Source organism: Sturnira hondurensis, unplaced genomic scaffold, assembly GCF_014824575.4.
Source record: "Sturnira hondurensis isolate 20B ecotype Veracruz unplaced genomic scaffold, ASM1482457v3 Scaffold0008640, whole genome shotgun sequence".
In the NCBI taxonomy this organism is placed as follows: Eukaryota; Metazoa; Chordata; class Mammalia; order Chiroptera; family Phyllostomidae; genus Sturnira; species Sturnira hondurensis.
The window spans coordinates 21,132,781-21,157,248 of NW_028081271.1; the positions used below are offsets into that span (position 1 = coordinate 21,132,781).

Here is a 24,468-nt window from a genome sequence, read left to right on the forward strand (position 1 = left end):
TCATGGAGAGAGCCAGGGTGTATGCTTCCAAAAAGGACAGACAAAGACAAGGATGGGGTGGGACTGATGGCTCAATATGACTGGTGCAGCGTGCAAAAACCGATTTTTCCCAAACCACTGTCTCCTCACGCCGTCCTTAGCTTAGGGAATAGCTCCGCGGTTTAGTGTGCAAGCCAGAAACCTGGGAATCAAAGATTCCTCACACACAACTGGTGATCAAGTGATATTAATTCTAGTTTCAAACACATTTCAGAGTTTCTGCATTTCCAGTGTTCCTGCGATAGTTCAGAAGAGAAGCTGTTCCAACTTTTCTCCCTGTTTTTTTTTTTTTCTTATCACATTCTAATCCATCCACTGATTTATTTGGAGGAAAAAAAATACCAGATTAGTTCTCTTCTCTCCTTCAACTCCCAGATGTCTTCTTATGGCCTAAATCCCTTAGATTTATTACACTTTACACTGTGCAATGTGGTTACTGTACATCTCTGGAATTGTTTCTCAATATATGCCCCTTTCACTTCATTGCCCCAACCAAAATGCACCTTATACGCCAGCCATATCGAGCTGGTAGTTCTCCTAAAAGGCACCAAACTGCCTTAGGCAAAGCCTGTGTTTTATCTGTGCTCAGCCTGGGGTGCTGGCCTCACTTTAATGATGTTGGGCTTGAGAATGTGCTTCACACGCCTGCACCTGCAGGGAGCGTGGCCAACCAAGGGTCCCACCTGCTTTACTCTGACTCCTCCTCCAGGGCTCCNTTCTCAATATATGCCCCTTTCACTTCATTGCCCCAACCAAAATGCACCTTATACTCCAGCCATATCGAGCTGGTAGTTCTCCTAAAAGGCACCAAACTGCCTTAGGCAAAGCCTGTGTTTTATCTGCGCTCAGCCTGGGGTGCTGGCCTCACTGTAATGATGTTGGGCTTGAGAATATGCTTCACACGCCTGCACCTGCAGGTAGCGTGGCCAACCAAGGGTCCCACCTGCTTTACTCTGACTCCTCCTCCAGGGCTCCTCCCGAGTCATGACTTTAGGCAGCCAAGGGGTAAAGGCACATCTTTTCTTGAAGGTGGCGAGTTCTTCGGAGGCAGACAATGGCTTTACCTCCCAATGGCCCTGTTTTCCTTAGACTTCACAGTAGTCAAGAGACTTCCACCCAACTTTCCTTCTCACTGTCCTTCACTCAGGCCAGGAGTGTAGTCTGACAGCTTCCCCAGTTTCTCCTGGATCACTCTACATTTTCTCTCCCAATTTGCCCTAATATTGTTCTTGCACATTGAGTGCTCTCTTAGCACCTGCATCTCAGAGGACCTGGTCCCAGACTAAGCCAATGACCACCTGGTGAAAGGCTACTTTTTATCTGACATGTCACTTCTCTACAAAGCACCCTAGGATCACTAGGTAAAACAATACATCATATGGGATAAGAGTATATTATATAACTAATAATAGCACTGTTGATTTTAGAGATGCTAATATCCACCTGTGTCCACGGTGTTCTATTTAAAACATCACCATGCCTTCTATTATACTGCAAGTGTTTGTTATAATGATAGTTTCTTATATAACATGTCTGTACCCATAGAACTGAGCACAGTGGTTGGCCCACGACCAAAAACAGTTCATCAGCCCTGGCTGGCATAGCTCAGTGGATTGAGCACGGGCCTGTGAACCAGACGATCGTGGTTCGATTCTCAGTCAGGGCACATGCCTGGGTTGCAAGCCAGTTCCTTGCAGGCTAACTACCAGCAGGAGATGCACAAAAGGCAACCATACATTGATGTTTCTCTCCCTCTCTCCTTCCCCTCTAAAAATAAATAAATAAATAAAATCTTAAAAAAAAAACAGTTCATCAGTGACTAGAAAAGTGCTTAGTTCATAGGAGATGCTTGATAAATATATGTTGAGAGTGAACGAATGATGTTTACTGACTAAGCGAATGAATGCGTGAATGGATAGCACATGTGCATGGAGGGCAGCAGTAGAAAGCAAAGGTCACAGAGAAATACCAGGGAGAAAGAGAAAATGGTTTCGCTCCTTGAAGAAATAATGGAGAATGAGCAAATTCTAACAGATAAGAATTGTAAAAAAAAAAAAGTCTAAATTTTCCTATAGACATTTCAATAAAAAATGTAATTGTAAAGCAAGTATTTGAAAATTTTTCATTTTGCTATGTTGGACTGTTTTAGTAGTTACAGCTATTAGATGTTATACAGTAGAAGATGCATTGGTTATAGCCTGGGTGTTTGAGAAAGGTGAGTTTGTCAGGGAGGACATGCAACCCTATCTCTGAATGGGAAAGATGTGAATTTGCAGGAGAGACTCTAAAAAAATTCAACAGTCACATTATAAATGTTTTTGCAGTAAAATGCATTGCCAAGAGCAAGGTGCTTTTCATGGACTGAGTTAGATCTATAGTTTACTATACCAGTCTTTTATTTAGGGAGATGCCATATTTCAAAAAATGTTATTTAATCCATGATGGATCTTCATTTGCAATTTCTCATTTTAAGAAATGAAAGTTGTGACATAATGAAGTTTAAAAACTTGGATTCTAAGCCCAGTATTTCCATTTGCTAACTCTGTGACTTTGAGCAAGGAACAAGCTGCCAGAACAGTGATCTCCTATAAAAAAAAAAGAATAATAAAACTTCCCATACACTGTTTGTGAGGACTGAATGAGCTAATAGATGTGCATGCCATGAGAACAGCAGCTGACACATAATTGCTGCTCAATAAACACTGGCTGAAGCGACAGCCGAGGCTGTAGTAGCATCTAATGCATTTTAAATGTCTGAGATGAATTTACAACTTGGTATTTCTCCAAAATTAAAATCCACTTGAAAAGGTTTCTTATAATAGCCCTTTCTTGCTCTTGCTGAACCCACTCATTCTTTTGAGCTGCGTTTTTTACTCCATATTTGATCATGGCTTTCCTTTTGCAAGGGCTGAGAAATTTCCCCACTGTAGCTCCCGCTCTGTAAGTCGTCTTGCCACCAATCAAGCTGCTGCTACTATTGCAGAGAGTTTAGTCCACCTTCAGGCCTTGCAGACTAGCCTTCCATAGACACTTGCTGTTGCAAAGCTATGTAGAGTGCCTAGTTCTCTGTCATTTTGCCATTGTGCTTTCTTCCTAATCCATGATCCTATTCTTCAAGCCCTTACATCCTCTCCCTCTACAGCTTACAAAAAAGGATCCCATAAACTACGTACATTCAGAATCTTTCAATAAATTGAACTAACATTTATGGAATTCCTACTTTTGCCAGGCACTGTGTTTGGTCTTGCCAAAAATGTCATGGATTTTAAAAGACCGTGTATGAGGACATATAAATGAATGCAAATGAAACTCCATTGGGACCAGTGGAGCAAGCAGGTTGACCTGGCTCTGTGGAAGGAAGACAGGTCTTCCCCATGCTAAGTATGTAACCATTGCAGGCAGCCACATGTTCCACTGATGTTGAAGGGGACTCCAGGGGACCGCTCCTTGACTTTGACTGTAGAGAAATGTGGTGGCTTTAAAATGTCCACATATTCTTTCATGCCTTCCCTCTTTAAGAGAAAGAGCCAAGACTCTACCCTAATCCCTCTGTAGTGTGGCTGCACTTGACTCCCTTGTAGCAAATAGGAAAAAATGGAATTAATAGTGTGTGCCTCTGGAGGCTTGGTCACACAGGAGCTATGTCTTCCTTCTTGTTCTTTCTCTTGGGTTTATCACTAGAAGAAGTTAGCTGCCACCTCATGAGGAGAGAGCCAGGTGGTGAGGAAAAGAGGCCCCCTGCCAATAGTCGTGAAAGGGCGCCATCTTGAAAGCATGTCCTTCAGCCCCAGTCAAGCTTTTGGATGACTACGTCTTGGCATCACTCCTGATTCACAGAAATTGTGAGATAGCAAATATTTGTTGTTGTAAGCCATTTACTTTTGAGATAATTACATAGCAATGGATAGTTAATAGAGAGGAAATGGACATCGTATCATTTTGGAGTTACTTAGAAGTAGTAGGTGATATATTGTGTTTAAAGGTAGCTGCTGAGTTTGTTATGCCATCAGCTTTGGAACCTGGAAATGCCAGGAAAAAATCCAAAGCCATGATTGACCCTCATCCCAGAATAAGACGCATGCCTTGGCTACAGCTGTCTTTGACCACCAGAATCATGTCACCTTACATTCAGATAATATTTTACGCCTCATGTCACTTGATCCTGGAAAATTATTATTCTATATTTTATAAATGATATGATATAAAGTGCATTGCTTAAGGTTTCATAGATAATGATATAGATGGTATGAATTTCAGACCCTAAATTTCTATTTAACATAATTTCTTTATATTATACCCTCCACATTAATCTATTTCTAAGCCAATGACTATGGTAGGGGAAATACAAAAATATTTACTGATCATTTATTCTGTGCCAAGAAGCGCTTAAGGTATTTTACATACTTTATTTCATTTAATTATCATGTCCACTGACAGAACTTTCGTTAATATCAGTTTTCAGCTCAGGACTCTTGAGAGTGAGGAAAAATAACAAGAGGCTATAAAAATAACAAGAAAATATCAAAGTTATTGTCAGTCAGTCTTCATATTCTTTTCCCTGAAATTCCTGCAGCTATAATTTGACATGATGTAAGATGGGAATCATTCCAAAGTCTTGTCTTGCCTGAACTACCTTAATAATGTTCCGCCTCTAGATTTTTCCAGTCTGCTGCCAGACTGATATTTCTAAAATCACTTCGATGTGACTCCATTACCTATAGAATTAAGTTCTCTCTTACCTACAGAATAAGCCCTTCCCCTGCCCCACACTGTGGACTGCTTACTCTAGCTAACTTCTGCTGATTTATTCCTCTCTCTCTACACCCTGGCTCTTTTCTAAAGATATAAATCAGGCATTACTAATGGTGGTGTCCCTTCCTAGACCAACCCCCTCACTTTTCCTATACATCTACGCATCGACAACTCAAGTCAAGCACCACCTCTTCCAGGAAGTCTTCTCCTGGGCTAAGCGGGCTTCCCCTCTTTGTGCTCCCCCAGCATGCCCTGCTGCCCCTGAAATGGTAGTTCCCATCTTACATTAAAAGTATCTGTCTTTGATTGTCTATAATACTAGAAAGCAGGACATACCTTCTGTGTTTTGGCCTCTTGAGGCACTGGAGATACAGCAGTGAGCAAGGCCCAGAAAATCTCTGCCTCTCCGGAACTTTGACTACATTTGTGAAATCATAGAAGAATGGGTGAATGGATAGATGAATGGATGGGTGAATGGATAGACAGATAGAAATTTCAGAGGAAAATAAGGTAGAGAATTAAAATAAAATGATGTGACAAATAATACCTAGGAGACATTTAAGTTGCGTGTTGATCAACAAGGAGGAGTTAGTCATGCTGGTGATTGATGGAACAACACATCAGAAAGAGATTCCAGGTACTGTAGAAAATATAAGTTAAAGCAGCAAGATGTTGGGTTGTTTGAAAAACAGAGCAAAGGGCCGTCGGTATTCCTGGAGCAGAGTGGGCAGGGAGAGACTGGTCCGAGCTGATGCAGAGAGTTAGGTGAAGGTCAGTTCTCATGGGCTCTGAGCAGCACAAGAAGTTTGGATTCTCCTCTGAGTACAAGGGGAAACTTTTAGAGGATTTTCAGTGAAGAAGACTAACACATGTAGTATATTTTAAAAGCTTATTCTGGCTTCTGTGTGAGAGATGGCATATAAAACAGCAAATGTGCCCACAAGTTAGGAGCAAGTTAGGAGGCTGTTGCAGGGAGTGCAGAAAGAATGGCAACTGAGGAGATGGAGAGACGAGGAGACTCGAGATAGGCAGAGGCAGTCACAGGGCTTGGTCATAGATTCCAGGTGGCAAGGAAGGGAAGGAAAGGAATGGAACCAAGTTTTAAATTCTAGACTTTTGCCTTGAGCAACTGGATAAATGATAGTGCTGTTCAAAGATATGGGAGATGGGAGGGGGGACAAGGAGGTAGAAGGCCTTGGAGGGAAGTCAAGGGTTCTCTTCCTAATTATGTTAAAGTAAAGATGCCTGTCGGACATGTGAGTAGGAAGTCTGAAGTTCCAAGAGAAAGATCAGGGTTGATTTGATTATGTATATCTGTAGATATGGGTATGGATAGATAGATAGATAGATAGATAGGCATATAAACAATACATACATAGATGATTGATAAGTAGATAGATAATACATAGATGATAGATAGATAATAGATATATAGATAGAGTTTGTGTGTGTGTATATATATATTAGGATAAGATACCTTCTGATAAGTGTGCTGACAGAAAAGAAGAGAGCACCAAGGAATGGCCTTTATAAGCCCCCTCGTGACCAAGATTTCATGGCAATCTCTCCCAGGCAGAGACTACAAGAGCTGTTGGACCTGGGCAAGGGCTTGAGGTCTCACGTAAGTTTTACACATTTTCCCCCTGAGGTTAGTCTCACACTCCAACTAACTCTTGTCCTGGTGCCAGATTCAGTGGCTTCCTGCCACTGCCAACCCTGGTGCCACCTAATAAGTTTCCAGCTCCACCCATTCACAGCACAGCAAAGCGATTTCCTTTGGAATGCTCCTCTCCATAATTCTGTCACACTTTAAATATATACATTGAAAGTAAAACAGACAATTTTGCAAAGGGAAATTGGACATTTTATTATAGCTTGTTGTCCTGAACAAATTACATAAATAATAATACTTCGGATCACAGATGGTCCATTTTCCAAGATGGCTCTGTAATAAATTGCTAAGCCATCTCACCAGCAGAATTTTGTCTTTTGTCTTATGCTCATCAATGAGAAAATAGGTTTTATCTTTCACCTCAAAGTAATCTCAGTGTGCAGATAATGTCATATATTTTCCAGGCCATATTTTAGTTCCCTAATATTCTAGATATAATATTCATTCATAGGTGGATGTTAATCATCCTATACCTGTGAGTCTAGAATATTTTTATTAAAGACATATGGTTCAACTAAAAAAAGAAATGGCCTTTCATTTACAGTTTTCACATGTTCCTAAAGCAAAGAGATTCAGAATGTCATTCATTAATAAAACAAGTCCATCTTCCTGAGAAAATTGCAAACCTCAGAAGTCACTCTATCTTTGATTTCTTTAATTTTTTTCCAAAGAGAGACAAAAAATAACTCCGCACTTAATGCTGAGTCTTTCATTTGGCATTTAAACGTTCTGTCTCATATTGTTATTCAGCAGCCTCATTCGTGCACTGCGGTGTTTTTGGAGCTGCTAACATGGCTCGGCTGAGCCACGCTTCCTGAATTCTCTTCCCTGTCTGTTTCTGGGTTTGCCTTTTTCCGCTTGGAAGATCCGCCCTTTTGTGCCTCCCATACCAGATTCCCCCTCAAAATGCTCACTTCATGGAGGTGGAAGGTAGTTTTCTGTCATCCTCACGGGTTCTAGCCCACACTCATGAATTTGAGCTTGTTCTTGATCTTCCCTTGATCTATATCCATTTCCCTTTCCAACATCCTGCAGCCCTGCACACTTCAAGCTCCAGCATTTGGTGCAAAGCCAACAGCAGCAGAGAGTGCTTAACCAGTGCCCACAGCTAAAATCAGACCTGGTGCTTCTCTTTCTCTGTCTCTCTCTCTCTGTCCTCTTCTCTCCTTCAAAGGATGCGTCTCATCTTCAAGCCTTAACCTCACTTATCTAACAGAAACAATAACCCCCATTCTAAGCCATGGCTTGTATCTGCATTCCAGGCCTGTTTTCCAACTACCTGCTTCAAAACAATGTGTCTAAAGTCAACTTACTAAAGCCCATGCCAATCTCAATATTTCTCCCATCTCCCAGGGGGGAGAAAGGCAGGCACCTTTCACTCCTTCTTTGTTGTCCTATCAGCAATGACTATCAAATGGTTCCTCCAACTTCTAGAGAAAAACAGGGACCAGAGGGGGAAAACAGCAGGTGGCAGTTTCGTTTAGAGCTCTGTTTCCCTCAAATTCAACATACTGTCTATTTTATAAAACAGGGTCCTGCTGTTTAATTCTGAGCTCTTTTGCAAAACCTTTTCCTCTATGCAAGCCATATGTCACCCTCTGCCCTTCTCATTGCTATCGTCTCTAGACCACGGGGCACTCTGTCTCCTTCAGGGAGAACACTGGTAGGAAAACTCCCCCCCTTGTTCTTAACCCAGCCATGGCGGTCATGGTGGTCTTGAAACTTCAGCAAGACTTTCCTGGCCAAAATTAACCATCACTCCCTCACTGACAAACCTCTGGGTTTTTTGGTCATCTTCCTATTTCACTCTTTCTGGTATTCAGGTACCCTGCTGTGCACCTTTCTTCTTGAAATGTTTTTCTTCCTTTGCTCCTGAAACACTTATCTGTCTTGTTCTCCTCCTGCCTAGAAAAGGAATATAAAATGTGCCATTATGAGAAAACGTTCTGACTTCTTTTCCTTTGTCACTCTGTGCGTGTGAAAGGTGTTCATGTGTGTGTTTGTTCTTGCTCTTCCCCAGATGCTCTCCTTGAATGATCTCATTTATTCTCATCTCATTCGCTTCAACAATCTCCTGTGAGCTGATGACTCCTGAGTCTGCACCTCCAGCCATCACCTATATTGTGAACTCCAGATCCACAGACCTAAACGACCACTGGAACCTCCACCTGAATGTTCTTAGACACCTTAAACTGAGCCTGCCCAAAACTGAATTCACCCTTATTCTCCAGCCAGCTTCATCTCATCCAAGCACATTTCTCTCATTATTCAGGTCTACACTAATCTCTCCCATCTCTTAATTTTTTTGCATGATGTTATATAAAATCATGTTGCATATGTTAGCATTTAAATGTTCTATTATGCTCATCTCTTAATTTAGTCTCCTAATTGAAACTTTAGGCTTCCTGAAGGTAGGGATAACAATACTGAGCAGTCCTACATCCTTGAAATATCTGGATTTTAGCTAGACAGAGGGCGGAATTGATCCATTCTTAAGAATTGGAGCTCTACAAAAGGAGGCACATGGCAGGAATCATAACTCAATCTGTGTCCAAATCCAGTGGTAGCAGGCATAATTTGTCTTTTTCTTTGAACACTACTAGTCAAATAAATAATTTTAAAGTTAAAAAAACTGTAAAAAAAATCAATGTGCTAAACTAAATTTTTAAATATACTTAGAACTATGTCTTAAGAAATGTCTTCCTATGAATGACTCTGCATAACTTGATAATGTATCTCTCTCCACCTCCACGTCTCTGATTGGAACAGTTGGACCTCCACCTCCAACCCTCTGAGGCCAGAGGAGAAAGACATGATTTCTCAGACTACAGGGCTCCATCTCTAAAGACGGCTGTCCCTTGACTCTGAAAACCGGCCAGAACCTGGGGTGGTGGGGGAGGGTGGGAAGCAGGAGCCAGAGGCAGGGCTTTCAGGTCCTGCTTTTGTTCCCCATTTTCAGGCTCCCCACAGGGGCTGCCTTTGACCTTCTACTAAGTGGCCAGTGGTCAAAGGAGGAGTCCTCTCCACATTCTCATCATGACTCTCAGGGGCCATACACCAGCTGTCTAATAACCTTTCCCCACCTAAAAGTCACAGTGAAGCCACTTACTCCCTGTCAGTCCTCCAAAAGGATAAAAATGAGTGACTCGTGCTGCCAGTACATTTACAGTTGTTACAAAATATTTGAAATCATTGTTTTATCAGCTCTAAGTTAAAGAAGTGAAATAAATCATAGTGGACAAAACTATGATGGCATGGGGGGGGTCTAGAAATATTTTTGAATAACAAAATATTTAACTTATCAAGTTTCATATTTTTCCCTTGTCCTTTTATAAGTCCAGAGTATATGGAAATGGGTATAATTTCTTTAAGCTTTTCTGGCCCTGGACCTAAAGAAGCCAAGCTCAACCTTGCTAGTCCCAGCCTCCTTTTTCTGCCTTCTCTACCCCATTTAAAGACATTCTTTACATATCAATCTCAGGGCCTACCATCTAAACCTCTCACAGGTAAGATTCTGATATTTTTCACTTATACATCCCATTGTGCAATTATCTCTGTGACTTCTATGGGAAAGTAGACAAAGTAATTTTTTTCTCTGGGAAAAACAATTTTGACAATTAGCTAGCAGGCATGTATGGGAAGGAGGGTGTCGCTGTGAGAGGAAAAATCGATTCCCTGAAATCTCATCATAAGGCAGGCCAGTTGTTACAGCCTGTCATATCCTCCCGGGGAAATGAAGAAATTAACAATCAGCAGAGAACGTTTTGGAATGATATTCACAATTTTCATTGATTTTAGTTATTCTAATTCTGCATTGGCCTCAATTCTAATTAAACAGTGAGGAAAGGAAAGACTATCAATTGTTGAGCATCCATTGTGGGCACATGATGAGACAATTTATCCAAAAGCTCCAGGAATAATCCTACTGCAAGGGTAAAAGAGAAATTACCTGCATTACCTGCATAGGTAGTAAAAAAAAAGTCTGCTTTAGAGCACTAAAGTCATTCTTATTATGAATATCTGAGTCATATGGAGCAAATAATCTGCTGTCAATTCCTAGAACCGTACACTAGAGAAAGTGTTGTAAGCATGAAGAGAGAAAGAATAATTAGAGTAATTTTCAACAGAGGTTGGACAGATAAAAGTCTCTAATCATCATTTTTTGATCGCTGATGTCATTTATTCTTAATTGTTATTCCTGGTTTCTTCCCTCACTTAATAATGATAAAATATTGTATCAGGTGTTACCAGATTTAAATAATCATCTATAAGTAAAAGGGCTGTACAAAGAGAACCCAGAACAAGTAAACTTTTGAGTGAAGAAAGTAGTTTCTTTTGGGTAAGGGGCTTAGCAGGCAAAACTCTTATGACCGCCCATACAATAAAACTTCCTGTTCATAGGCAGGTGCCTCATCCTGTTCACACCTGACTTCCTCCTGGATCCTTACCTTGTTTTCTTTCCTTCTTTCTTAAGTCAGGTTCCAGGCTACTTTGGGCACTAAGAGCTGTACCAAGAGCCGACATTCCTAGTGACAACATTATGATGGAAGGCACAGCAGGTCCTTGTTGTGCCATCCCCCAGCTCCACATCGCTGACAGCTGCTCAGTATTCACTGACCTTCATCACTGAGTAAAGCACCAGTAATCTCTCTTGCAATTTGAATGCACCAAGGAATGAAGGGTTCACTCTCTGGAAGCACAAAGCTTTAGTGTTTCTGCGCTTAAAAGTTACACAAGTGCTTTAAGGATAAGAATGAAATATTAATTTGTCATGTTCTACTAAGTGATTTAGAACCCAGCACATGGTGGGTCATTTAATAACTGTTTCCTAAATGATTTACCCAATCCATGAACACTCTGGTTTTCCTTCACCATGACATGTTGCCTCACTGAAAACCTCCAGATCTTGAGGGGACCAAATTCTGCTCACGGAAATGAACTCTCTAGATTCACTATAGAAATATCACTCACATATTCTAGGTCAGCTAATGAGTAACTTGCTACTGGGTTTCTAGAGAGCTGAATTTGAAATGAAAAATACCTCTACAATGTACACATATATGAAAAAGCACTAATGAATATTTTACTTGTGCTCATGTTTTGCTGCCATATTGGGGTGAGAGAGCCTGGCCCCCTTCTCTTCCTGTTTGAAGACGCCGGCCACTGAGTTTCCTGGCTGTAAGGAATCCCCCACGTTACACTTTGACCTGGTCTCTCTTCTGCACGGGAGGCACACTTTTACCTGCAGGACTCTTACGTAATGTAGAATTACAAAATTATGGCATCTGGTTCTAAGACTAAGAAATAGAAACCTCCACAGTTGGCTTCCAACCCTTTGAAGCACGAAGGCTTCTGAAAAATCTGAAACCCCTTCTATCCAGTTGCCCTGAGTGGGAATTACGCTAACCTAAGGCATGAGATCTTTGTGTTAGAACAGAAATGAGTTTTGTGGTGATGGTTTTAGAAATCAAAAAGAACGCAGTGCACATGTTATCCTGTTAGGTGTCTTTAGAAGAAAGGGCACTTAAATAAGGGAGAGAACAGATAGATTTCGCTCTAAAGAGCATAATAGCACCAGAGGCTGTGGGTGGAACTTTGAACTCATTGTGTCCCTAGCTTGAAATATCACCCACATTTCTGAAACCTGGCTTTATAGATTTTGATTTGTATTTGACTACTCAGCATGAAATAGGCTGAGATGTTTCTGTGACCCTAAAAGCTCTAGAAGAAACACACATTTCCTATTTGCTGTTAAGGACTATTAAGAGTGACAGATACAAACGACTATTATGATGCTTATATAAATTTATATTCTGACTGAGGTCCAGACTCTGGTTCCATCTGGCTAGTCTTAACACAACCCAGAATGGTATAGATAATATTAACCCAAAGAAGAAAAAAACCCAAATCTTCAAAATGCTTGTTATTAAGTTATAACTGAAATAACTGGTTAACATTAAAAGAGGTGTGACTCTTGCACATGAAGAGTATTCATTTTTTTGGGAAAACCCTTCCAACTGAGATTAGCCAGACTCCGGTATGAGCAGAAGCATGTAAATGCCTGAGTAGAAAGGATGCAAATGGGGAAGAAAAGTGAGCTCCATAGAATCAGAAAGGTTAAGGAGCTCTATCCATGGAGTCTCAAAGAATATGGAGAGAATGATTTTGGAAAATTTAACCAGGAGCACAGTTCAATTTGTTTTCAAGGTTGATAATCTATGGTCTTTGGAGAACAATGTGCTAACCACAAATGAGTAACAAAATGCAACGGAATCAGAGGGCTGGATAAAATGGGAAGCCTGAGGAGAAATCAGGGTGTAAAGACTGCATAGAACTGGGACCATTCAGAAAATGTTCTTTCTGGCCCTGGCTGGTGTGGCTCAGTGGCTTGATCGCCAGCCTATGAACTGAAAGGTCGCCAGTTTGATTCTCACACATTGATGTTTCTCTCCCTCATCCTCCTTGGAGGGGCTAACTTGTCCAAGCACTCATACCACTTCCCCACCCACACCATGAACATTCCAGCCATAATGGACCCACTCGATCCTCTCCTTTACCCCCAAAGGGGTGACGGAGACTCGAACTCAGTAACACAACCGAGGGCACGTTTTCACTCCCATCATACCTCCTCCCCCCACTTTCCTAATAAAATCAACCTATATGAAGAGAAATTCTTCACTTACTTAATTCAATTCCCTGGCATTACATGCTCCATGATAATTTTCAAGAGAGTAGACAGATTTTGGCCAAAGTCAATATTCTATCAAAGTTTGGTTGGAGTAAAAATTAATAGCAACTAAATACAGTTTATAAATAAGCACACTCTAATTTCTAACGAATTTCGGTGAAATGTGTGGGAAGGGGTTGCAGTCACTTAGAGAAGATCCAGAATGAGTGTAAGTCCAGATGCCTGGACTGTTCAGGTGAGGGGCCAAGGTCTCCTTTAGAACCTTCCCGACTCCCTCTTACCTACCCCTGTAGGCCTGAGAAGCCACCAGAGTTCGTGACCTATACTAATAGCATGAAATAAAGTTCAGATAAGCTTCTTTCTCTACCTTCTCCTTATACAAACAGCTTCGCCCTTCTTCCTCCAAGTGGTAGAGAGCATTCGGAAAGCCCCTGGCCTTTGGCCTAAGGACAGAATGAAAGGCCTCCAGACCCTTCTTCTCTCACACAGAGTGATTAAGGGGTGGCTACCCCTGGGCCACCCAGCAGTGCAGAAGTAAACACGAAAGAAGAATTAGTTTATAGCCAATCTTCTGCCAGCTGAAAAAATATATAAAAGTTAAAGAAGCTAAATATCAAAGTCATAAAATAAGGGAACGTTAGAATCGATAGAGACCTCGACTACCCCATATTCCAACTCCCTCGGGTTTCAAATGAAGCCACTTGGTGAGGGGTCATGGTTTGTTCAAAGCCACACAGGAAAAGAAAGAACTACTGACATGTGCCACATTATTAATGAACCCCCAAAACATAATGTTGGGCAAAAGAAGCCAGAAAGTGAAGAATATATGCTATATTATTTTACTAAGTTCTAGTACAGGCAAACTTAAGCTACGGTGACAGAAATAAAAAAGTTTTTGCCTGGGGTGAGGTGTTGGTTGAAAAGGGGCAGAAGAGAACTTTTGATGGTTGTGAAAATGTTCTATATTTCAGTTGGGCCAGTAATTACATGGTGTATAAAGCATCAAATCCCATCAGACTGTATACCTGAAATCTATGCACTTTATTGTATGTAAATTGCATCTCAATAGGTAGATTTTCAAATAATGTTTTTAAGTGGTTAAGAGCCACAGAGAGTGTGAGAAACAGCTGACAATGGGGCTCTGGTTGTCCCACCTCCCAGGCAGGCCTACTGGGCTCCACCAACCTCCTTCCAGACTTTTCTCTCTTTCCTGAGGCACTTTCCAGAACCATGTCAGGTTGGTGATTGGTCCTGGATGACTATCTGAAGCAGCATGACAAAGAATGTGAGAGGTTTCAACGGGGTCCACAATTAAATCTGGGACATTACATCATCAACTCAGAATCACTGAGACAGCCGTGACTCGTGCAAATTTCAAGCAACACAAAATAATGAGTATGGGTCCCCCAAGAAGGAGGTAGGTAGAAGAATGAGTGAGCTGAGAAATGTTAGATGTCAGCAGTAATGATAGAAGTGACATGAAAGAATGAGGGTGCTTGCCATTTAGTTCTTTCCAAGCCTGCAAAAGGTCTAATCTATTCACATACTGTAATTATAATGCATTCCTAGGTGTGATATATATAGAAAAAGCATGCAAGTGAGACTTCTGAAAAATAGAGCTGTTAGAATTGCCTGTGCATTAGTGTTATATAGAGAGAGTTATATGGTTTTATTTTGTTTTTCTGTCCTCTCTGATATTCTTCTCTGTACAGGCTACTGTCTCTTTCATTTGAGAAGTTTGATTCAGTTTCATTAGAGACCTTCCTCAGAAACGGGAGGCCTGTAGACAACAGTGGACCAGAATGTTCTACTAAAAAACAGGGCTAAAAAGAGCCCTGGCTGGTGTAGCTCAGTGGATTGAGCGTGGACCTGTGAACCAGACGATTGCGGTTCGATTCCCAGTCAGGGCACATGCCTGGGTTGCAGGCCAGTTCTCAGCAGGGGACACACCAGAGGCAACCATACATTGATGTTTCTCTCCTTCTCTCCTTCCCTTCCCCTCTAGAGATAAATAAATAAAATCTTCTTAAAAAAAAAAACAGGGCTAAAAAGAGAACACCCTTTAACCCCCAGGCCTCACCACATCCTCACCCCTGTGCTGCAGAGGGCACCCTATTCACAGGACCTAGGAGCACCCAGGGCGAGAAAGATTTGGCGGCACTCCATAATCTCTGCTTCCTAGAACAGCCAGTGTGCACCACCAGAACCATCAGAGAGGACAGGCAGAAGAGTTGTGCCGGGCTCTAGATATTGTTCTTTATTCCAGGCCTTTCTGAGCAGCTTCCAGATAATTATCAACCGAAGAGAAATAACCGGACACTCTTTGGGAAAGGACAGCTCTACTTTCAACACTGTCTCATGTCCTGCTCATTTCAGAACTTTACTGAACTTTCATACTTTTCAGAAAAGAAAATGTTCTCATGAAAAAATAAACCACAATATCAAAATCCCAACTCCTCTGGTGATTGAAATTCTTGATTAATGCCAGTACACCATGTTGAAAATTCCACAAATAATATTCATATTTGTAGCCTTTGAAAAGTCTGTGCATGAATTTGTTTTTGCTTTGTTTGCCTGTTTCCAAAGAGAGCATCTTCTTGGGGTTTAAGCAACTTTTATTTATCATAATAAAAAAGTATTCTTAATGGTTGGCATATCTTGCAACTATCTTACTATTGTGCACCCCTCAGATAACTTACCACTATCCTGAATGCAGAAACCGAATTCCAAGATATTTAAAGCAAATACATTCCAGCTCTGAAAACTAGTCTAAACATCCACTCACTCACTTTACAAATAAATTAATATATTGGAGAACTGAATAATAGAAAGGCTTTGTCTGGAGGATCATCTAAGTAAAAAAAAAAACTGCAGAAAAAGCCATTGTACCACCATTTAAGGTTTCCATCAAAGAAAAAAGCAAATTTAGAAATTGCTGCTCAGTTCTGGTCAATCTGATTTATTCTGTTAGACACTTGTGTCTCATTTTCAACCAACTGAAGTATCAAAGTAAGTAATGACAACTTTTATATCCTTCATTCTAGGTAATATACTGTCCTAAGGCTTGAAGTGTTCCCCAAACTCAAGTTTAAGTACATTGCATGGGAGTTGTTCATTAGTCCATGGGATGCACTCATCTGCCTTTAAATTCCATTTTAATCATTTGTACTAATTGACAGACTAGCTCCCCTGGAAACACTGAAAAATCTATCTAATAGGCAATTGCTTTAGATGTCAGTGTGATCACTTGCATTTCTAAACCTTTAATCTCATTAGCTATTTAATGCTCCTTAATATTTCTCTTGTTATTCAACAATGGAGAAAAAATTGACTGTTATTTTGCTGTTTATGACATTTGCCAAAAAAAGAAAAAATCCATATTACTACTAGTAACAAAGTCAGTAGTAACTTGATTCAAAACAATTTGTAAGATTATATTGTGACAGCTGTCATATCGACATGCACAAAAAAACCCCCACCAAAATTGGTGAATTTTTGCATAGCCCTTTTAACACTGAAGATGAAACAAAACATGCAACATTTTGGGCATATTACACATTATTACTTCAATAAAGGTAAAATTGCAACTACAATGAAAGAAAAGATTTATGCAGTGCATGGAAAAGATGCTGCAGCTGATGGAACGTGTCAAAAGTGGTTTGCAAAGTTTTGTGCTGAAAATGTCTCACTGGATGATGCTCCAGGGTAGGGTGGCCCAGCTGAAGTTCATAGTGATCAAATCAAGGCCTTAGTTGAGAACAAGCAACATTATATCATGTGGAAGATTGCTGACATACTCAAAATATCCAAGTCCATCAAGTTTTCAGTAAAAATGAAAAATGTGTCTTTTACATTACAGAAAAAACTAAATGAACTTTGTTGGCCAACCCAGTATATTCAAAGGCTTTTAAGGTGTTGCTGTACTTCACTTGGACAGATGTTCCACACCACATTTCACCGCTGGCATCATCACCATCATCAGCACCTGCTTCATCAGCATCCTCACCATGGTTGTCATTATTGTGATAGGGTTAATAATGGAATATGTGACTGAAGGGATGCTTATGGAATAAGTCAAGTAGGTTTTACACTGTATTAATGTCCTAGGGCTGCCCTAAGTAAGAAAGAACCACAAACTGCATAGCCTACAACAACAGAAGTTTATCCTCTCACAGTTCTAGTGAACAAAGTCTAAACTCAAGGTGTCAGCAGGGCCCACCCTCAAAAAGTTCTACAGGAGAATCATTCCTTGCCTCTTGCAACCTTGCTGGCTCATGGTGCTTTTGTGGAAAGCATCTTGCTTTTGTGGTTCTTTTTGTGGAAACGTAACCCCAATCTCTGCCTATGTCTTCACACGGCCTTCTTCTCTGCGTAACCAAATCTCCTTTCCTTTCTCTCATAAAGACATGAGCACTGGATTTAGGGCCCACACTAAATCTGGAATAATTCTCTCTTGAAATTCTGTTTACATCTGCAATTCCCTATTTACAAATAACATCACATTCTGAGGTTCTGGGTGGACATAATATTGGGGGCACATTGCTAGCTCCAATAAAATGGTGAAAGCTAAGTGGGGGACCTATCACAAGAAGAATTTTAAGGCTAAATTCGGGATTAGTAGGAAAGAGTCTAGGCTCATGAGAAAGGCATGGGAAGCGAATGCACATTTGTCAGGCTCTGGTCATCACTATGCACATGTCTGTAAGGGAACTGAGACTGGAAGACCAGTCAGTGTCCAAGAAGACTCGGTGGCAAACTTCTATTAGAATAAAATCTACTGATTTAAAATTCGGTGCTTTTCCCACCACATAATTTAATAAACTTTACTCAGCTCAACACTTTTTCTAGATATTATTAGTAAAAATATAAATAAAGGAGCTTGAAAATTGCTGACACCTTAATACCCATGTTATTTTAATTGCTCAGATTAGAATACTTAAGAACCATCTGGCTGACTTTCATTTTCAGCTCTGATGGGGTAATTGGTATGACACTAACCTTTCACCTGAGGACAAAGTAAAAGCTGGATAAAGTTTAAAGAAAACATTTGGGAATCTTTGAAGGGTTGGTATACATTAAGGAAAGTATTACTAGTAAAAAAAAGAAGGACATTTCCTGATGAAAATATACCTTTAATACAAATATTTTTAATTTTTATTTATTTATCTTTAGAGGGGAAGGGAAGGAGAGAAGGAGAGAAATATCAATGTATGGTTGCCCCTCGCGTGTCTCCTGCTGGGAACTGACCTGCAACCCAGGCATGTGCCCTGACTGGGAATCGAACCACGATCCTTTGGTTCACAGGCCCGCGCTCAATCCACTGAGCTACACCAGCCAGAGCTTAATATATTTTTAAATAAAATTAAGAAGTCACTTAGGCAAATCCATATTTATAGTTGGAAGTTTTAAATGGCATCTGTTTCTCATAAATATCACAAGCAGATCAAAAGTCAGTAAGGACATAGAAAATATGAACAAGGTTGAAAAACCTAACATATTGACATATAGAACCATTTACCTAATTACTAAAAAAGTACTTTAAAAACAGTGAACATAGGGTATTACCACCATTGATTAAATGCTTAGGCCATAAGACAAGTTAACACAAATGTCAAGGGATTGGAGTTTCTTAGACTGTGTCCTCTGACTACAGTAGAATCATGCACAAATGGACCACGAAAAACATAATAGAAAAATCCCCCCAATATTCTCTCAACTACAAGTAAGAAAAAAATTGCAGTAAAAATTAGAAAATATGTTTAAATAAATAATGATGAAAATACTACATATTCAAAATTGTGAGATACAGAAAATATGACTTGCAGAATATAGCTAAAACAATCTGTGGTGCACAATGAGAGCTTTAAATGCATGAACTAGAAAAACAGAAACAGCCCTGGCTGGTGTAACTCAGTGGATTGAGCACGGGTTGTGAACCAAAGGGTCACAGATTCAACTCCCAGTCAGGGCACATGCCTGGGTTGCAGGCCAGGTCCCCAGTGGGGGCCATGTGAGAGGCAACCACACATTGATGTTTCTCTCTCTCTCTTTCTCCCTCCCTTCCCCTCTCTAAAAGCAAATGAATAAAATCTTTTTAAAAAGAAACAAAAACAGAAACACTTGAAGATTAATAACATATACTTTGATGTTAACAAGCGGGGGGGCATGCAAATTAAATTGAAAGGGAGTGGAAAGAAGGAAATAATTTTTAAATGGTAGAAAATAATTCACATACAGAAAATCAACAAATGCCAAGGTTCATTCATCAAAAAACCTAATAAGTATTGATAAAATTCTTAAGCCCTGGCTGGTGTAGCTCAGTGGATTGAGCGTGGGCCTGCGAGCCACACGATCACAGTTCGATTCCCAGTCAGGGAAAATGCCTGGGTTGTGGGCCAGTTCCCGGCAGGGGACTCACGAGAGGTAACCATACATTGATACTTCTCTCCTTCCCTTCTCCTATAAAGATAAATAAATAAAATCTTTTTAAAAAATAAAGGTGTAAACATTTATTAAAAAACTTCTTTAAAAAATGATCAACAAACAAGAAAAGGAAGAGACACAAATAAATAAAATCAGAAGTGAAAAACACCCTATAGATGCTAAAAATAAAATTAAAGGAATGTAATGAACAACCATATACCAATACATTTTAAAATGTACATAAAATGAGCAAATTCATTGAAAAATAATGAATTAAAACTGATCCAAGAAGAAATAGAAAATATGAATAGTGCTCTATTAAAGAAATTAAAATTCTAGTACAGATATTTCCACAGTATAAACTCCAGGCCCAGATGGCTACATCAATGATTTCTTCCTAATATTTAAGACATAATAGCAATTGACCACAAACTCTGTCAGGGATTAGAAATAGAGGGAAGACCCCTCAATGTATTTAATGAAGCCAGCATAAGTTTCGAGACCAAATGTAACAAACATATTACAAAGTATTATGGCACAACATATCACACACACCCTAAATTTGGTTTAGGGCAGGTGAAAGAGGCCTGTGGGTCAAGGCTATTACAATAATTTCCTTCACATTTCACTCATTTTACTCCCTCAGAACAAGAGTGACCTTGTTCTTTTGAGGAAGAAAAGAACTGTGTTTACTGGAAAGAAGGCAGTACGTAGGAGAGGTACCCTTCTGAAGTCACATATATTTATTAAATCCTGCCAGGGAAGGATGCCCCTTTTTCCAAAATTCATCATTGTACTCTGTGTCGGCAGGTCTCCATCCCGAGCCTGTGTACGGTGACTGAGTGAAATGGAAGAAGCATAGCACAGGTCAGATACTTCGAGTCACTCCTGCTCTGCCATTTGTTGACAAGGGGACGCTGGGGAAGCTTCTTTGTCTCTCTGAGCCTTAGTGTTTTCATATAAAAATAATGGGTTATTAGTATTTATCTCAAGGTAGTGACGTGCATTAAATGAGATAATAGGTGTGAGAATGCCTAGCACAGATTCTGGCATGTCAATTTTATATGTCCACATAGGGAGACAGATTTTTCTGAAGCTGAAGATGCTGTCTACATTAATTATTCACAGGACTCATGCCACTTAAAGTCATTATTGTCTACTTTTTTATGTTTTTAATATATATTATGATATATTAATATCATCTATATTAAGAGTAATAAATACATGCCCTTAAGAGATTACCATTTATTATTACAGCTACTTATGTCTGTGTGTACACAGATACAGGTTAGCAGAATGCATACGGTGCCTCTTACAACATACTAGTTAGACGATGAATAGACTACTTGGTGGGGGAGTGGCCAGCGGTGTCTGATAATCCATAGGAATGCTCTAGGTACTCCATCACAAATCAGAGAAAATCTTTTTGCTGAGTTACCTTGATAAAAGTGCTCTGGGGTGGATCAGAGTAAAGCAAGTCATGAACCTGGCTTTGACTCATGAGAGTGCGATATGGATGCAAAGTCTGACAATCAGTAACCAACAATGGGCTTACGTTTCCTCACTTACACCAGACCTCCTGTGACCTGTGTCTTTAAAATAACCTTACAAAGAAATTTGTCTGCCTGGAATTCACCTTCCTCATACTCCTGCAAGGAAAATTGTTACTTATCGTTTAAAATCATACATACATTCATTCAAAAATGCTTATGAATCCCTTGAGGTGCACAAAATGCTGCACCAGGCACAAGGGTTCTGATGGTGAGCAGAATCCGAACATCACCTCCTCCTTCTGTGCTCAGCCACTGCACCAATGTCCCTGTACAGCTTGCTCTGGTGGCCCCTTCCCTAGCACTCAACGTTCCGAGTGTCCACGTGGTATTAGAGAAAAATCTATGTCTTTACAAGGCCGTCTGGCAGTCAGCTCCTCAAGGGGCAGGCCTGGGTCAATTCATCTTTTATTTCCTAGTGTGCACCTCAGAGCTGCCACCTAGTACAGCTCAATAAATGTTTGTTGAATATGTCATTCATTATTTATGAAGCCTTGGTACAGTCAAATCTGTTAAACGATTCTGCTAATAAATATCAGAGAAATGAAAACAACTGCATTCAGGAAAATTACATATTTTTGAGATATTCCTTGTTTTTTCTCTATTTTGTCAGATTTTATTAACAGTCCTAGCAACTACTTTAAAAATGCCTACACAGCTAATTTATTTTTAAAGACATGAGAAGTATAAATGTAGGTAAATATGCCCAATTGGCCTTTTCAGGTTTAAAATCATGAGAATTCTTTTATGTAATGAAATAAGCTTCCATTTAATTGGAAATACTTCTGTGCATGAATGATTTAATACATCATCAAATTTGTTAGGTTTCTATACTAATTAACAATATTCATCTAGAAATGGCAGAAGACATTCATAGAATTTGATACAGCAACGCGAAAGTCTGGCACATCCTCCAAATTGAGATAACATTGTTTATTTAAAAACACTTGGCATAGATATAAAATGTTCCTGAAGCTCACACAAATGTGCTGAACTGTCCTTAAAAAGTGAAAAAAGAAAGCCTGTCATTACTTGTGCCACAAAAAGAGAAGCCGTCATTCTTCAAGGAGTGCTAAGTGGGCTTTTGGAGGCTCCAGCAGCAAAAATATCAAGGGAACTTTGGAGATAAAAGGATGTAGTTTCCATCTACTTATTTTGAAATAATTAAAATGCTTAGCCTTTAATCATCACCCAAAAATCACATAGGAAAGGACTAAAGAGGGAGAGCATGAAGGTACCTACTTGGTCTGATGTTTAGATCCTTTCAGGTGGGCATGATACTGTTCTATTGAGTTTAGAGAGACACTGCAGATGGAACATCTGTAATTGCGCCTCAGACCTGTGGACAACAGACAGACCTGATTAGCTGCGTGCTTGTCATCACCCCCCTGAATGAACCCAAGAATCTCCAAAAGTTCAGGCTCAGAGCACCGTACAGGTTATCTGGTCCACCCCACCAACACTTCTACCCCTTCTCCCAGAGCCCAGTCAATAGGTTGCATAGAAGAAGTATTAGAACTGTGAATGAGGCTAGAAGCTGCCTGCCTCATTTATGGATGGCTGGCATTATTAGAACATGCTTTATTGATGGAAAATGTTTCTGGAAATGTTGTAACCCCAGCAAAGAAGCAGTCTACTTTTTCTGGAGGCAGATAGACATTGTAAGTTGTCACATGTGCATGAAACTTGAAACTGCAGAGAAAACCTGTCTCAGTTCTTCTTCCACCACTACTCCGATGGCAGAATCAGAAAACAGCATACATATCACTCATTTGGGTTCTTCTTCCAAGACCATTTTATAAAATGTAAACATTTAGAAGGATCATATGTTAATCTAATTAACATGAATGCTAACTTTCCACCAAAGAGTTTAAAAGAAAGCTGTCTATTCATTCACTTATTCATTTCATTACTTCATTAATAGACCTTCAACTTTGGACCAGGCACTGGGAATTCCAAGATGAATAAGTTACTCTTTGCTTCAAGAAGTTTAGTAAAAACCTGAGTCCTTTGTAATATTGACTTATCTAGAGTCAAGCATGTTAAGAAAACAGCTTTAACCAAACAACTTTAAACATTTGCCACAGCTCAGAGACCTACAAAGGAACATATTCCTTCTGCTAGTGTGTCCCATCAGGGCAGAGAGAAAAGTAAACTCATAGTCATGATCTGAAACTCCAGATCTAAATTCTGGCTTCAATTATTTCTGGTTGTATGAGCTAGGGGAAGTCACGTAATTTCTTCCTCGCCCCAGTTTCCTTCATCTGCAAGATGAAGACAAGACCATCTGCATTACAAAGTTGTTGTAAGAATTAAGTCAATAAGATATATTAAAATTCTTAGCAAGTGAGAGTTGTTTTTATTAATTCTGCTCCCAAATCCAGTGTCTTATCATTGTAAAAAGCCAGGCTATTAAGCAGCTGTAGCATTTTTTTTTCTGATGAATGCATAGTATGTTCTTTCTAAGAGACAAAGTTCTTATTTTCTTAAAAGGAAAATAATGCACGGAGTTGGAAGAATTTTGCAACCTGCTACCTGGGTGACTTTATACAAATTATTTGACTTCTCTGTACTTCTGATTTCTTATATGATTGTGGGGGAAACGGAGTGAGATAAATCATGTGTGAGAGTGTCTGACATGTAACAAGTAATCAACATAAATAAGCTAATATCACGATTTCAAAGAGATGTTCAGATGCACCTTCTTTGTCCCGATGTCCCAGATGAAGCCCTAAGACATGGATGCTAACTATACCCACATTGCTAAAGTGAATATGAGAGCCCCAATTCAGGGCATTCAAAGGAAGTGATCATTTACCTCCAGTCTAAAAAAGAGATAGAAGAAAGAGGTAGGGAATTTTTAAAGGGAGCTACACAGCACTGTAAGTTTTACTTACCCTCCTTCACGTGAGAGAACTTACCCTATAGGGGTGGTTCTCTCTCACCTGTAACCTATGGGAAAAGGATTCAATGAACTATCTAGAGAGCTTGAGGCATGCCTTCTTGTACCTGGGAAGAAGGTTCTTGAACACTAAACCACCTGTAAGATCCAAAGCCCTAGAGATCGTGGCAATTAGCTACTCTGATAGCAAAGAAATAAAGGTAGCATAATTAGGCACAGCCTGTATTCACAGAGCTTGTCGGAGCATAAGATATGTGGAAGTTCCCATAGCACATGTGTGTACCATGTAGGAGAGGAGCTGGTTTGGAGATGTCTTAGATGCTGGAGTTGAGGGCAGTGAGATCTCAAAGGAAAGATGCTAGAAGTGTTCAGCTGGAAATCCAGAAGGTCGACATGATCACAAAGGACATATTTAGCTCAGATCGAGTAATGTTGTGTTCCT

At 40.0% G+C, this 24,468-nt stretch overlaps 1 protein-coding gene across 1 annotated transcript in view; it reads right to left on the minus strand.

Moving 5' to 3' along the window:
- Positions 1–24,468, minus strand: part of ZMAT4 (zinc finger matrin-type 4) — a 323,574-nt gene that overhangs the window by 17,996 nt on the left and 281,110 nt on the right. Inside the window, exon 6 of the mRNA XM_037055427.1 lies at positions 22,367–22,463. Within this exon, the coding sequence (XP_036911322.1) occupies positions 22,367–22,463 (97 nt within the window). The remainder of the gene's footprint in view (positions 1–22,366; positions 22,464–24,468) is intronic.